The 14,680-nt window shown below is 32.2% G+C and overlaps 3 protein-coding genes across 4 annotated transcripts in view; 1 reads left to right on the forward strand and 2 right to left on the reverse strand.

The window, feature by feature from the left end:
• The window catches only part of LOC144856385 (caveolin-1-like), a 237,281-nt gene that overhangs the window by 173,154 nt on the left and 49,447 nt on the right, over window positions 1–14,680 (reverse strand). The window lies entirely within an intron of this gene.
• The window catches only part of LOC144856347 (pleckstrin homology domain-containing family G member 7-like), a 115,551-nt gene that overhangs the window by 72,775 nt on the left and 28,096 nt on the right, over window positions 1–14,680 (reverse strand). The window contains exon 3 of the mRNA XM_078714333.1: window positions 6,558–6,703. Coding sequence (XP_078570459.1) covers window positions 6,558–6,597 — 40 coding nt within the window. The 5' untranslated portion in view covers window positions 6,598–6,703. The remainder of the gene's footprint in view (window positions 1–6,557; window positions 6,704–14,680) is intronic.
• LOC144856359 (histone deacetylase 11-like) overlaps window positions 7,417–14,680 on the forward strand; it is a 29,651-nt gene continuing 22,387 nt past the window's right edge. The window contains exons 1-6 of one of the 2 annotated variants that reach the window (XM_078714346.1): window positions 7,417–7,534; window positions 8,026–8,189; window positions 8,589–8,689; window positions 9,702–9,728; window positions 13,786–13,902; window positions 14,380–14,499. In XM_078714346.1, the coding sequence (XP_078570472.1) occupies window positions 7,440–7,534; window positions 8,026–8,189; window positions 8,589–8,689; window positions 9,702–9,728; window positions 13,786–13,902; window positions 14,380–14,499 (624 nt within the window). In that variant the 5' untranslated portion in view covers window positions 7,417–7,439. The remainder of the gene's footprint in view (window positions 7,535–8,025; window positions 8,190–8,588; window positions 8,690–9,701; window positions 9,729–13,785; window positions 13,903–14,379; window positions 14,500–14,680) is intronic. The other variant, XM_078714347.1, reaches the window with a different exon arrangement.

Here is a 14,680-nt window from a genome sequence, read left to right on the forward strand (position 1 = left end):
CGCCACTTTCCGGGTATTCATATTTACAGTAATATTGAAATATTGGCCTAATCCATGCATATTTTTTAACTGAATTGTTAAAGCAATTTTGATAAAAGGCCTAGACACACATCTTCTTACACCAACAATCACGAAGATATCTGTCAACTGCCACCTGTGATATTGAATAAACACCACTTTCCGTGTATTCATAATTATTTACAATAATCTTTAAAATATTGGCCGAATCCATGCATGTTTTTAACTAAATTGTTGTAAAAGCAATTTTAATAATAGGCCTAGCCATCTTCGTTAAACAACATTAATAGTCATCAAGATATAATAATATTATCCCATGAAAGAGCGAAATTAATTTCACTCTTCTCTGGCTAACCGTCAACTGCAATATTGAATATAAAAACACCACTTTCCGTGTATTCATATTTACAATAATCTTTAAAATATTGGCCTAATCCATGCATTTCTAAAACTGAATTGTTAAAGCAATTCTGACAATACATATGAATATAACACGCAGACAATACAAATGAACCATTAGGTAATGAAAGTAAATACGACTTATGTTTGTTCACTATAATATTGAAGAAACATCTCACGATATTCAACTGTTCACGTCAGATGGAAATTAATGAATATCTCGGGACTGCTCTGTCTACACTATCAAACTTTATGTGATAACAAAATGTGACGTGCTCATCATATTAAATGGACATAATTGTGTCATATCACTACCATATTTGGGCATATCACTACCATATTTGGGGAAATCAATCACATATGAGATACTGTATTATGGAATGTGTCTATGATACGGGACAAATTTAGATACAGAGGACCTACCGAGTTTCGGCTGACATACCACTGCGCGTACAATTGGCTAAACATAAAGCTATTATTCCTAAGTTCTATTATTTTCTTTATGTAGGTAATAATTTAAAAACCATTTAACATATCGAGTAAAATTCGAGGGAGTAACATAAACGTATTAGCTGCTCATCTATTCACACGACTGCCGGTGACGACACGCGAGATATTAAGTAAAAGATTTTATAGTTCTATAGTACCGCATGTCGTTTTCAACGCGTCCGTTTTAATCACCGCAATTCTTAATTACGTTCGACACATCGAATAATTTTCGAGGAAAAGCATTTAAATGTATCGAGAAAATAATCTCTTATTACACACGGGACCATCGGCTTTTACGATCCAAAAAGAAGTTATTAGCACACGGAGACCATAATTAGAATTGAACTGGAACCAATGCATTACTATGCCTTTATAGAGGCTAGATTAAAAGTATCCCAAATGACTGGCCGGAACACGCCATTAGTTGACGAATTTACGCATACTGGACAGATAATGCAAGCGAAGGGTGCTTACAGGAGACACACTCATGGTAACTGGAGACGGGAGTGATGATCGGAGGAATCCCGTTTGTATCAATAAAATAAAATTAATGTAACTTTCCATACGAAAAATTACACATGTTACCTGCATGTTGAAGAACGCATTTTACTGGCATACTAGTCTATGTTCTAGACCGAAATTAGTAACAAGATAAATATTTTGGCACATATGGCGTTTCATAGGTATAATACATGAGCTTGTATTTTCAGACAAAAAATCGAAACGCCGACTGGTGAACTAACATACAAAAGACAATAAATACAGACTTGTGGCATGTCTACGGCATACATTGAAAGCGTGAGAAAAGATATGAGTGCAAAATAATTTTAATATCGTGATGAATAGTGTCTAGATGATTTATTGCGACAAATATTTACTCATTCGAATCCTGGAAATGAGTTATAAGAAAATATTATGTGCTTCGAATGTCATTAAATCAGATTAGTTGAACTTTATACCAGCACATAGTCACACTTCCAAGTGAGCGTGTCATATTAAATGTGTTCTAACTAATTACATTATTTCCCTCATACCTAATTAGGAATAACATGAGTACACTAATTCAGCGCCTAACATAATCTCTTTCGCATGGCCAAACCAAACATTCGAATGTTCAAACTCTTGCCTAGCATTGTGTACACAACGTCAAGGACGTGATTAGGTGAGTGGCGTTAGTAACGTCACTGCCTTGTTCACACGCGGAGATGAGTTCGCTACATGCATTTACCCTACGTGCAATGGCACGTACAGATTGTCTATTAAACAGGTGTACATTATTGAATAAATTATCATAAATGATATCTTATTGAATAGAATTATCAATTTTTCAAACATTTCCAGGACATTATTTATCTAGCTGTGTAAATAAGTCTGGATCGATAACAACACAGCAGGCGTTATTATATTTACATTTATGCATAATGTTATATACACCATATTTGTGTTTCAATATAACAATTTAAAGGCATTTATGATTTACATTTCACGTACTAATTTAGCATAAGAGTAGAAAATCTTGATTGGAATATCTCTGTTTAGCAGTAGGTACCTCAGTAATTATAAGAATCTCTATCGGAGTTAAATATAGTGTAATCGATTTAACATTCCGTTCACACGTGTGATATTATGTGACATTAACAACCTATCGGAGTTATATCGGAGGTACTGTATACGACGGGATTATAGGAGTGAGATTAAGAGTAATACGACCATTTAAGCTTGATTCTCACTAGTACGCAACGCAAGGACGTACGCCGGAATAATACATTGCTTGTGATTGGTCAATTCGCGTATATACACGCTTAAAGCTACATTCGCACTTGTTCTGGTTCACGGTACGGAAGACGTAACGCCGTGTTGTTAAATAATGGAATAATCGTATTAGCATACACAATTGAATGGCGTCGGCTTATGTTCCATAAAACGGAACAAGTGTGAACACTGTTAGCTTGACTATGTGCGTGTGAACATACGTATTGACACTTACATTGGTCCGAAACTATTCTATATACAATAATGTCCATTTGGTATGATAAAGGACTAATCTCTGCAACTAACCAAGCGCAAACATAGGCCTAAACAGTCCTTGAGACTGAATTACAAAAATAGGTATATCCTTCTGAATTTGAATAGGAACAGACTATCACGTTCATACCGTTGTACTTCTTATAATACAACCCCTATTTTTAAGTGTCTCCGCCATGTTAAAAAAACTTATTGTCAATCGTTCGTTTCACGGGAAAGTGTCCCCTTCATAAGACGAGTCCCATGAATAGGATTGTAGAAAATGAGTGGTTGTAGGCGGCCTACTGTGTCTTTTAGTGTGTGCGAATGGACGAACTGAAGATTTTCAATGTTGAAAAAGCTATTTGATTAGCTATACAGTAAATTAAGATTTTAAATATTAGACCATTACAATTGGTATGTGTTAAAAATTACTTATAATAATTGTGTACTTATTTTAAATTGAGCGTACATAAGGAACCATTCTACTTTTCTTTTTCATCTTCTTTTTTTTGCCGTTTAGGTAATAAAGGTTTGGACGATAAATTGTTAAATAATATCGCATTTAGATTTATTGATTATTATATAATACTGTTCTCTCACATCTCAAACAAGGCCTAAAAATACTAATATCCAAATATATGTTTATTCTTTTATTCCATAATGTTATGACTAAATTAATCAAAACACTGACTTTGCGTATAACCAGAAAGCGATTGATATAAAAATTAAATTGAACAGTCGTTTGAAGTAGAATAATACAGCTTTATAAATCTTCAAATTCAATTTTCAAGTATATCGAAATACCACGTGAGTAAGTTATTAATACGAAAATGGCATAAATTGATATACTGTTTGTTATTACTGTTAATATGATTCGTATCGTAGAAAATTGAGTTCTATTCCTGGCCTATATTCTGATCACTGTTTGTTTTGCTAAGCGCTCCATAAAAGAAAAATACAAAGAAATTGTTGATGTTTATCACGCCGCTGTACTTTAACCAAAAAAATATTAATGACCGATACACAATCAAATCAATGGCTGTTTTGTTAAGCCGACGAATCGAATTATTTGTTGCAATAATTATTAGAAAAATAAATTGAATCTGAATATAATTTTAAAACGAATCGAAATATCTGGTGTAATCTGGTGTAATCAGGCTCACGATAAGTAGGAGATGGCCTAAGTGGAATCAACAGTCCACTGATAATACTGTATATGGCACTGTTGTTTATTCTTCCTGTAAGACAGAGGTCGTAGGTTCAAATCAATAAAAAGTCCTTTGTTCATACAGGGAGTCTACAACTCCCTGGTTCATACAATTTTTTTATGAAGCCTGTGTAGACCAAGCAATATAATTCTTTCTCGGATTTATGATTTTAGAACGGATTTAAGAATAACTGACATTTTAAGAACAAGTGTTTTTTCACTAAAAGTGACATTTTTCACAAAAATGACATTTTTCACAAAAAAGTGACATTTTCACAAAAAGTGACATTTTCACAAAAAGTGACATTCACAAAAAAGTGACATTTTACAGAAACTAAATTTGTGTTTACGAGGCATTATTATGTAGAACTAACAATAATTCTCCGCGAATTTAGGAGTTTAGAACGTAGAAGAAAGTGATATTTTCAGAGATAGTTAGGGCCTACATTTCACAATGTGAAAAAATACAATCGGATGTTATTAAACTACGGAAAATGCGATAGATAACGAGACATAGTGTTGTTTTATAACATCTAGTGACACGACACGCATTGATTTCACGTCACACGACATTTCACTTTAAAAAAGTATCTTTTATAAGCAAATATAAACCGTTTGATGTTGCCTCATACATAATAAAGGAAGTCATTGCTTCAAATGAAATTAATTAAAGAATCACATAATTTGAGTTGGATTAGTATTGGATCATATTCACGGTCTTTGATTTTTAAAAGATTGTTTAGAAAGTTGAACAATGACTCAAAAGAATGAATCATCCGTACAGGTGCGTTAATGATATTTTTAATTAAAGTGTTTTTTCTATCAGTTGATAACTCTAATTATTTGCAACGAAAATGTATACACAAACAACTATATAGTTTCAATGGAATCGGGGCCGTAGTACTGCGTACCCACGGCGATTGATTGGAACTGGGAATTAATGAATTCAATTACTAGAATACATGTGTTTGTTTAAGCATACGGTGGTAATACGTGAATTAAATCAAACATCACGATTTTAATGACATGGTGTAACTGCTTAGCGTTTGAGTAATACAGTATAATGCATAAAATGTGCATTTGAAATCTGTGGCTAAACAGGTGTAATAATATCATTATTATTCAAACTGAAATTATATGGGTTCTCGATTAAGCTACTTTACGAAATAGTAACAAACGTAAAAATGGGTATAAACCAACATCGCTATCAACGCGTTAAAAATTGGAAAACCCCAATTATGACTGAAATTATATGGGTTCTCGATTAAGCTACTTTACGAAATAGCAACAAGCGTAAACATAGGTATAAACCAACATCGCTATATCAACGCGTAAAAAATAGGAAAACCCCAATTATTATGAGTGCTCAATTAATAGCAATATGAACGTAAAAATATGTATAAACTAATACAATATCGCAATATCAACAAGTTTAAAATAAGAAAACCTCCTTAAGAGGACCATCCCCATCTAAAAAAATATTGTTTTTCACAATAAGAAGCTCCGTTAGAGGACCATCACCATCTAAAAAAATATTGTTTTTCACAACAAGAACCTCCTTTAGAGGACCTAACCCACACCATATGTCTATGTATAATTATATGCAAATGACATTAAGTGGAAATAATTTTCCACTGATGAATGAATTAATGTATAATTAATATTAACAATACCTAATCTAAATAATGCAAAACAATTGAAACTGCAATTTAGTTCTAAATAAACAACAAACCTCCTTTATAGGGCCGTGACACCACCTCACAATATACCACCAATATTTATAATACGGACAATAAATGAAAACTATAAATGGGTTTTAACCTTATTGAAATTCCAATTGATTTTCAAGTACTAAACACAGCAAAACCTCTTTAGAGGACCATAACACCACCTTAATAATGATATTAAACAATAATAATATGAAAAATACTATTAAAATGGATTAAGGCAAATTGAAAATATGTTTAAAATAAGCCAACCTCCTTTTATATAGGACGTATAACAACAAAGAAAAGCGATTAAAAAGGATTTGCAACTAATATACCGCATTTAAAGAAAATTGTAGAATTATACAACATTGTGAAATAGTTATAGTAGGTCGAAGTTGTTCCTGTCTTTAGACGATCACTGTGTTTTGTCATGAGGTGGGTCTGCAGAACAGAGAGTCGTTGGTACTATACGATATCATTAGCCGAAATTTGCAATGGATACCGGGTACCAATCGGGAGTCAAGCCACTGGTGGGCTCAATGATGTTGTATGGGTCTGAGAACACATCTCGTAGTCTTCATCAACAGGTTCAGACACCTTTGTAGACCAGTTAACATGCGGCTAATTGGCAATATTGATCGGAATCATCGCGAGCAGATATCCAATTCATATCATCCATCGAAACCATTAGGCCTAAAGTAAACAAATTAAAATAAAAAAAGACTTACCCATTGCCGGAATACTCCTAATCGTAAAGTCCAAATTCATGTTAACTTATAATCTTGCGCAAATTCAACGAGAAAATATGTTTCTTAAATTAATTTGTTCTTGTCTAGGTTCCTTATAAACTTGACTTGCCGGTCCAACAACCACACTGAAAAACACGATGTGTATTCATACATTAAATGGGTATTTATTCGACAACCTCGTTCGACGGTGTTACTTAACAAAAGTCTCGTAATTGCTCTGTTGATCAACAATAAAAATGTGTCACCCTAAATGTATTCATATGATTCCATTGCGTGTTAGGTTGTATAATAGCAATCCGGCTTGATTTCTCAAATCAAGTGCGATTTTAATCTCATCAGGAACGTAACTTGTCGAGCGAAGTATTTTCTCCAGTTTGATTGTATCAGAGAAGGTGTATGTGACTATACAACCATACGACACGTTTATAAATAATCACCAATTGCATTGTGTCTTATCTATAATAGGTATAAACATACGGTTGACTGCGTTTAATGGTAGAATAGGCGTATACAAATCAAAGGAGTGGGTTCGGTGTACACTGGATTGGTCCTCGCAAAATCAATCATCATTATTAATATTTCATTTTATGCGCGGATTTTGCTATGATTTGTTCCTGATCATTTATATCTGTGCTAACAAGGCAATCAACTCAGACATAAAAACATGTATATAAACATGAATAATCAAGTCTAAGAATAGCAAAACAAAATGGTCATTTTAATACATAAATATTCATATACAGTACAGTCTACGTACATTATTACGTGTAAGTATATATAGACAAATAGACCATACATACCCGGCAGCCGTAGCTGCTGCATTTATGTAATAATTTATTAAGGTCAAAGTTCATCAAAAATATGGCAGGATCAAAACAAGATGAAAATAACTCAGTAGTAATAGATGAAAATCAACACACTAAGGAAGATACTGGGGGTGGTACACATGATGAACGGTAGTATAAGAGATTGTTTAACAGCAGACTAAACGATATATCTGTAATGTGTTTTTGTTAGGCCTAGCGAAGCTTCATTAGCCAGGCCTCTCTCAACGCACACAATCGCTGTCTTTTCTGACTGACTATACGCGCTAACTAGGCCTAGGCTAAACTACACTAAATTGGGCTGATAGAGGCCTAGCTTAGGCGATTTCTATTGAAAAATTATATACTCTTTCTAGTTAGTAAACTGAACAGTACACAAACGTAACATTATACACAGTGTGTGTATGTATGTTTTTTATTTTAATTTAGTTGTTGCACTAGCCTATCCTACGAAAAGGGAAATCCCCTAAATAAACGTAATACCGCATCGCTCTAGTCTGCAGTGGCGCGTACTGTTACTTAAGATTTCACCTAATAATCTGAAGTGGCATAGATATACAGCATAATGTATACAATAAATTTCTCAAATATTTATTTTATTGTTTATTGTTTCCTTTATCTAGGGATTGTGAGGAAGAGGTGCACGACACAAAATTATATTTTGACATCAGTGACAAGAAGTGGCCCATCATCTATTCCCCTGAATATAACATCGGATTTCTTGGTTTAGAAAAACTGCATCCATTTGACTCCGGCAAATGGGGAAAAGTTTATGGGTTTTTAAAAGGTAATGTAGTTTTTTAAAACTGTATTTTAAAGCAAAACACAGTTGATCTTGCTTAATTTTTAAGATGTTCTCCCCCTCAAAAAAAGTGTTTAATATGTTTTTTTAGTTACTCAGATCAGAAAAAAAATGTATTACCTGAAAACTGTAATTTAAGGCAAAAATAGTCAAACAATGGGTTTGTGGTTAATTTTTTTTATAAGTAAAAACATTATTTGTGTTGGGTTTTTTTTTCTGTGGAAGTGAATAACTTACAAATTTAAATGTCTGATTTTATTATTATTTTTCATGTTTTAAAACCATTTATTATAAAATTTGTTTGGTGGGGGAAGGGAGAGACAATACATCTTCAATTATAAATAAATTATAAATAATAATAATTATACACATATCTATAAATAGATGCAGGGATGTTAAGTGACGAAACTACAGTGCGTCCACAAGAACCTACAGAAACTGACTTGAAAGTTGCTCACACAAAACGATATCTTAAAAGTTTACGAGTAGGTATCAATACTGTAGTAAATTTGATTTTTAGTCATTATTTCACTCTGGTTTCTAAAGCTCTGTCTACACTATCAAACTGTTTGTGAAAAAAGTGTGATGTGCCCAAATATGGTAGTGGTATGCCCAACTATGGTATTGGTAGTGATATGACATCATGTCCATACCTGTGTATGGGCACATCACATTTTGTTTTCACATAAAGTTTGATAGTGTAGACAGGGCTTAAGAAAACACTGCTTCGCAACATTTTTATTATTATTGATTATCTATTTTATTAAGCACATTTCATTTTTGATAGCCAGACATCTTAAACTCTGTCTACCACTATCAAACTTTATGTGACAAAGAAATGTGATGTGCCCGTAATTATATGGACACGATGATGTCATATTACTACCATATTTGGGCACATCACACTTTTTTGTACAGTAAAACTAGTTTCTTAAATCGTTCCCACTAGGATACAATTACAGGCGACTGTTTGAATTATCCATTACTTGTGATTGGTCAAAGTTCATACAGTAACTTGAAATTTACTTTATTAGTTGTGTACACAGGTTAAAATATAAAACTACTGTATAAATACACATCTTATTTGATCCTCTTTATATTACCATTAGTTTGTGAGTTTCTCACTACCAAGTTTAAATTATTTCCATTACATTTCACGCTTTTTAATTTTTTATTCTTTTTTTTTACATATTTTGCAAAATATATTCACTTCTGGTAGTTTACTAGGCAAATACTCGGCCAATCAAATATTGAATTCTTCTGAAAAAAAGAAAGACAATATAGTAACTCCAACAGATTGTTGATGCTGTGTATTTATTAACATTAAACATTGTGTAGACTAATGAACAATATTCCTATGATACAGTTAGTATGTGACAAACATATGATGCTGTATCATACTGTATATCTTCCCTAACATACAGTATGAGGTATTGGGTGCTTTAAATAGTAGAGGGGTTTCTTTGCTTTGACCTTTCAACTCTTTTCTTTCTGCAGGAGAATCTATTGGAAGGCCTGCCTGAGGTATTAGATTATTTAAAACTTAATTATATTCCATCACACTTCCATTCTACTACTAAAGCTCTGTCTACACTATCAAACTAGTTTGACAAAAAAATTGTGATGGCCCCAAATGTAGTAGTGATACACCCAAATATGGTAGTGATATGACATCATCATGTCCATATATGGGCACATCACATAAAGTTTGATGGTGTAGACATACTGAGATTAATGCTATTCTACAGTAGATGTTTTTATGTTGCATGCCTCAATCATATCAACTTTATGTTTTTATTGCTTGTTACTTAATTTGCATATTCACTGCCAGGGATGAGTCTAAGGCCTTGTTTACACTATACTTGAAAAAATGGTAACTTTACCCATAAGGCCATGAGTGCTTTGACCATTGTTCACACTTGAATTACTCAAGGTTTTTCCAAGATTATAAATGTTCATCTGGTTTTTCGTAACAAATCAAACTGTTGTTGAGGTAATTTTTTACCATCTAAGTTAGTCTTTCAATTTTGTTTCTTTTTTAATTTGAAGAAATTGTTTTAATTCAGTTGGTTTTTACCAATATTTAACAGTCATTTTACTTTAAAATAAAATTGTTTATAAAACTAATTCTTATTTCTGTATTTGGTTTTACAGTAATCATCAGTAAATCTTTATATTACTAATTACTATAGTTTTTACTATTAACGTAACTCCCTATTTATTTGTTAATCATTATTTTGTTCAGTGAAAATTGTATTAAGGAGATTATTTAAAGCTCTGTCTACACTGAAACTTTATGTGACAAAAAAAATGTGGTGTGCCCATATATGGACACAATTACATCATATCACTACCATCTTTGGGAACTTTTTTGATAGTTTAGACAGAGCTTTACAGTGTATATACATATGTTGTTTTAATATGGATCAAATCATAACAAAATGTTTAGAAAGTATTTTATTGTCTGTTTTAAAGATTTTCTTTTTTAGCATGATATTGTCGATCTGATGGAGTTATAATAGTGTCTATAACCAAACTAAAAATAATGTCCTGCCCAATATTGACAAATGCCTAAATATTGTTGGGAAAATAATAACAGTAAATACATAATTTAAAACACTATGTTGCCTTTTCATAAACATATATCACCACTGTGAATGCCCCTTCCTCAAACCCCCTTCCCCTCCTAACAATATACAAGATTACATTTTCATTCCGCCTAGAATGAAACTAAAAATTGCATGTTAGCTAAATGTACAGTAGTATTAGATCTGAAACATACTGTACTGTATGTGATATAATTATGGCTTGGCATGCCATAAACTGTATTAATTTGCTATAGGAGAATAAGGGACTTTTTTGTGCAATTATGTATTTATTATATAACACCTAAATAAATTCCTATCATTTGATTGGATAATTGTTGGTCACATGGCATGCAATAGTACGCACTATGAAACGATCATTTAATAGTTTGTTTTTTTTTTCCTGTAGGAAAAAAAAAATCTGTTTGCGTTTGGAAAATATTTGGCTGGCATTGCTATAGCAGAAAAAGGGACTTTTTGTGCAATTATGTAAACTGTACTTTAGTAACATGTAGTGTTTACATAACCCAAGATGTGAACATTGTACCCACTCATAGTGATTGTCATTGTATAGAAAGCCGTCTCAAATTCCATCTGTGTTTGATGGCAGATAAGATTAATGTATTGTTGAAACCATATATTATTTAATGGTTGGTTGCACAATATTGGATGAAGACTTTTATAAGTCGTATAAAGTAATATTAATTTATTGGCACTGTACTTTTTTATCAGTGGCACACGTCTTCAACTTCAATGAAGGTGCGTTTAAAAGAATATGTCAGAAACACAATCTAAAAGAATGGACATTTCATTAGTTAAAAACAACAGAAAAAACATTTGTATAATTATATGAATGAAGAACTTGTAATTGTATTCACCAATCACACTTAAGTGAAATATTTCCCTTAAATATTAAGTATTTCACTTGTATTTACTTAGATTTTTTTTTTATTTTAATGGTTTTAACTTAAAAGTGCTGCCCTTAGCCTAAGTGTGAACGGTATACGGCCACAGGGCCCAAAGGCATTAAATCCAGCAAGATTTCTAATGTCAAACCGACACAGAGACACGTAAATTGATAATGACCAGACCATTTTGAAATAAAATGTATGATCTCAAATTCTAACCTCAACACTCTCTTGTGACATGAGTAGATAATAGCCAAAAAAGGGTTACAGTAATTTATTATAAGACAGTCTGAGTCAAAGCTTATACACTGCCAGAACCTAACCAGCCTTTCTACTACCGATGGATTATAATGTCCGATCTCAAAAAGACTTAAAACAATCCAGAATTTGCTTCAATTTTGGTTCAAAAGAAAATCGAAGAGACATACATGTAGAGCAGTTATCTAGCCTAAACAAAATATATAAAACTACTGCAGGCCCACCCAAAAAGGTCTCTCTTACAATAAAGAAAGCGCTAACTATATTACCTATTACTATGTTGAAGTTGATTAGAAATGGAATATTGGCTCAGAGAAAAAAGAAAAAATTTAAATGAAAGTTAAAAAAAGTTTGCAGTTGTTTATTAGTTGGAGCCTAGATTACATATATTCTTTTATAGAGAGGAATTGGTAATAATAATTAACGCATCCGGTATTAAAAACTGTATAGATTCTTTCTACTGATAAATCAATTTATTCAGAACTTAAACAATTTTCTTTTACGTCAAACAGAACAAATAATTGTTAGTGTTACCTTTACTTTTAACAACCCTACATTTTAAGTTAATCTTTAAAAATCCGGCTTTTCAGTTAAAATCTGTGTGATTTGTTAATAGATCATTTGACAGTGTCAAAAAGATTATCTACTAATGTTACAATTAATCTCTTTCTGCTTAATCTTTAAACTTAATCCTGATGGACTTACTTTTAAATCCTCCTTGTCATTTGGGGACAATAATTAAAGTGCATCAAATATTGCAATATTTGATGTATTAGGTAAAAAGATTGCTTTTAGATTTTGACTTTTCCGAGAATTTTGAAAAATCAAAATATGATTATGGAATATATGACATGCTTGTAATATTTTACTAATCAAGAAAAGTGTTTCTTTTTTTACAAACGAAAATAATGACAAATGAACTTATTAAACATTTTAAAACCTAACATTTACAAAGATTTTACTCCTACGACAGTGTGTCAACCAGATCTCTTGTTTGTAACTTATTTAGACAAATTTCCATCGATGACATTCAATAGACCAACCGTTTTCTAACTGTTTCAATTTCTAGGTGACAATCCTTTTTTTTAATGACAATGGCATCAAACAATGTTTATGTTGTCAAATTTATATAGCGCTTTTAACAATCAACAGATTGTTCCAAAGCGCTTAATTAAAATAAAAATGGAAGAAAAACTGATTAAAATTACAAAGAACAAAAAAGATGGTTTTTTAAAAGACTTTTGAAAACTTCAATAGAAGGTGCATTATGAAGTGAATTAAAAAGATTGTTCCAAAGTTTAGGAGCTGCAACTGCAAAGGCTCGGTGACCATTAGGTATTGAGGCAACTAAGTGAAACAAAACTACAGATTTAACAACCTCTCAATTAAAAAAAAAATTGCGGGAGCGGAATTTTGCTGAATTAAAAAAATCAGGCTTCAACAGGTTGTGAACCCATGACCCTAGGATTGGCAACCAAGCAGCTTACCCACTAAGCTACAAACCTATGACAATATATACAGCATGATGGTGTGAAGTTTTCCTTTTTTGTCAAAGAAAAGTTAAAAAGAATTTGCTAGACATTTCAAAACCTACATAGCCTACTTTGCGCAACATCAAAATTCTAGAAAACATCAACATCCACGAAATAATAATAATAAGAAAACATTTATCATTTAATTAATTATCAACTTGAACAAATGAAAAATTGTTTTAAAATGTAATCTGGGAAAAAAGCATGCTGATGTCAGTTATAGAATATCTGTCTGTAAAATTAATAATTATTCAGCAAGATAATTTGTATTATTTTTATGTTTTTTTTTTATCTTTAGTGGAGTATTAACGTAGCCACAATAACTGAAGTCCCACCTGTGGCTATGTTGCCTAACTTTCTGGTGCAAAGAAAGGTGCTAAGACCTTTCCGCTTACAGGCCGGTGGTACAATTTTGGTAAGGAGTTTTGCTTCTTTTAATTATTTTCAGGGTAGTGATACATGTTCACAATCTTGAAGCTGTAGGTGCTAAATGTCGAAGGTGGATCCAGGATTTTGAAATAGAGGGGGCCTAGTAGTTTATAAAGATGGCGACTGATTATTTGAGCTATTGTCGTGAAGCGAATTTAGTTTAGACAATACACACATTTGAGTACTGAATGTTAGATGCACATGTTAGAACCACTGACTGTTTGATCGTTCACCGAGCTCGGTGATTGGATTTGCATTTGAGTTTGTTTTTAATGTGAACGTATAGGAAAACAGGGAATAAGAGTGGCGCTTTATTTATTTATGTATTGTTAAGAAAAAATTTCAATTCATTTATTTATTTCCAAACTTCCCAGAAATATTTTATCTTTCATTCTACAAATATTATCTTTGATAAATTATGTAAAAACTTTAAAAAGTGATACTTAGTACTTTTCTGATATAGGCCGGTAAACTAGCCATGGAGCGTGGTTGGTCAATCAACGTTGGGGGCGGTTTTCATCATTGTTCAGGAGATAGGGGTGGAGGATTTTGTGCTTATGCAGATATAACGCTCACAATTAAGGTAAATATTAATCTAGTGTGAGTAATACTCAGAAGAAATGTTTCCTATGTATGATGGCCAGCTGAACACAAACTTTATACATAGTATTCACAAATTATTGTTTTGTTAAATCATCCACTTATGGTATAAAGTACTGTTTATTAAAAAGTAGAGCAGTTTTGAGTCAACCTATATTTACCTG

Source organism: Antedon bifida, chromosome 11 (genome assembly GCF_963402885.1).
Source record: "Antedon bifida chromosome 11, ecAntBifi1.1, whole genome shotgun sequence".
Lineage (NCBI taxonomy): Eukaryota > Metazoa > Echinodermata > Crinoidea > Comatulida > Antedonidae > Antedon > Antedon bifida.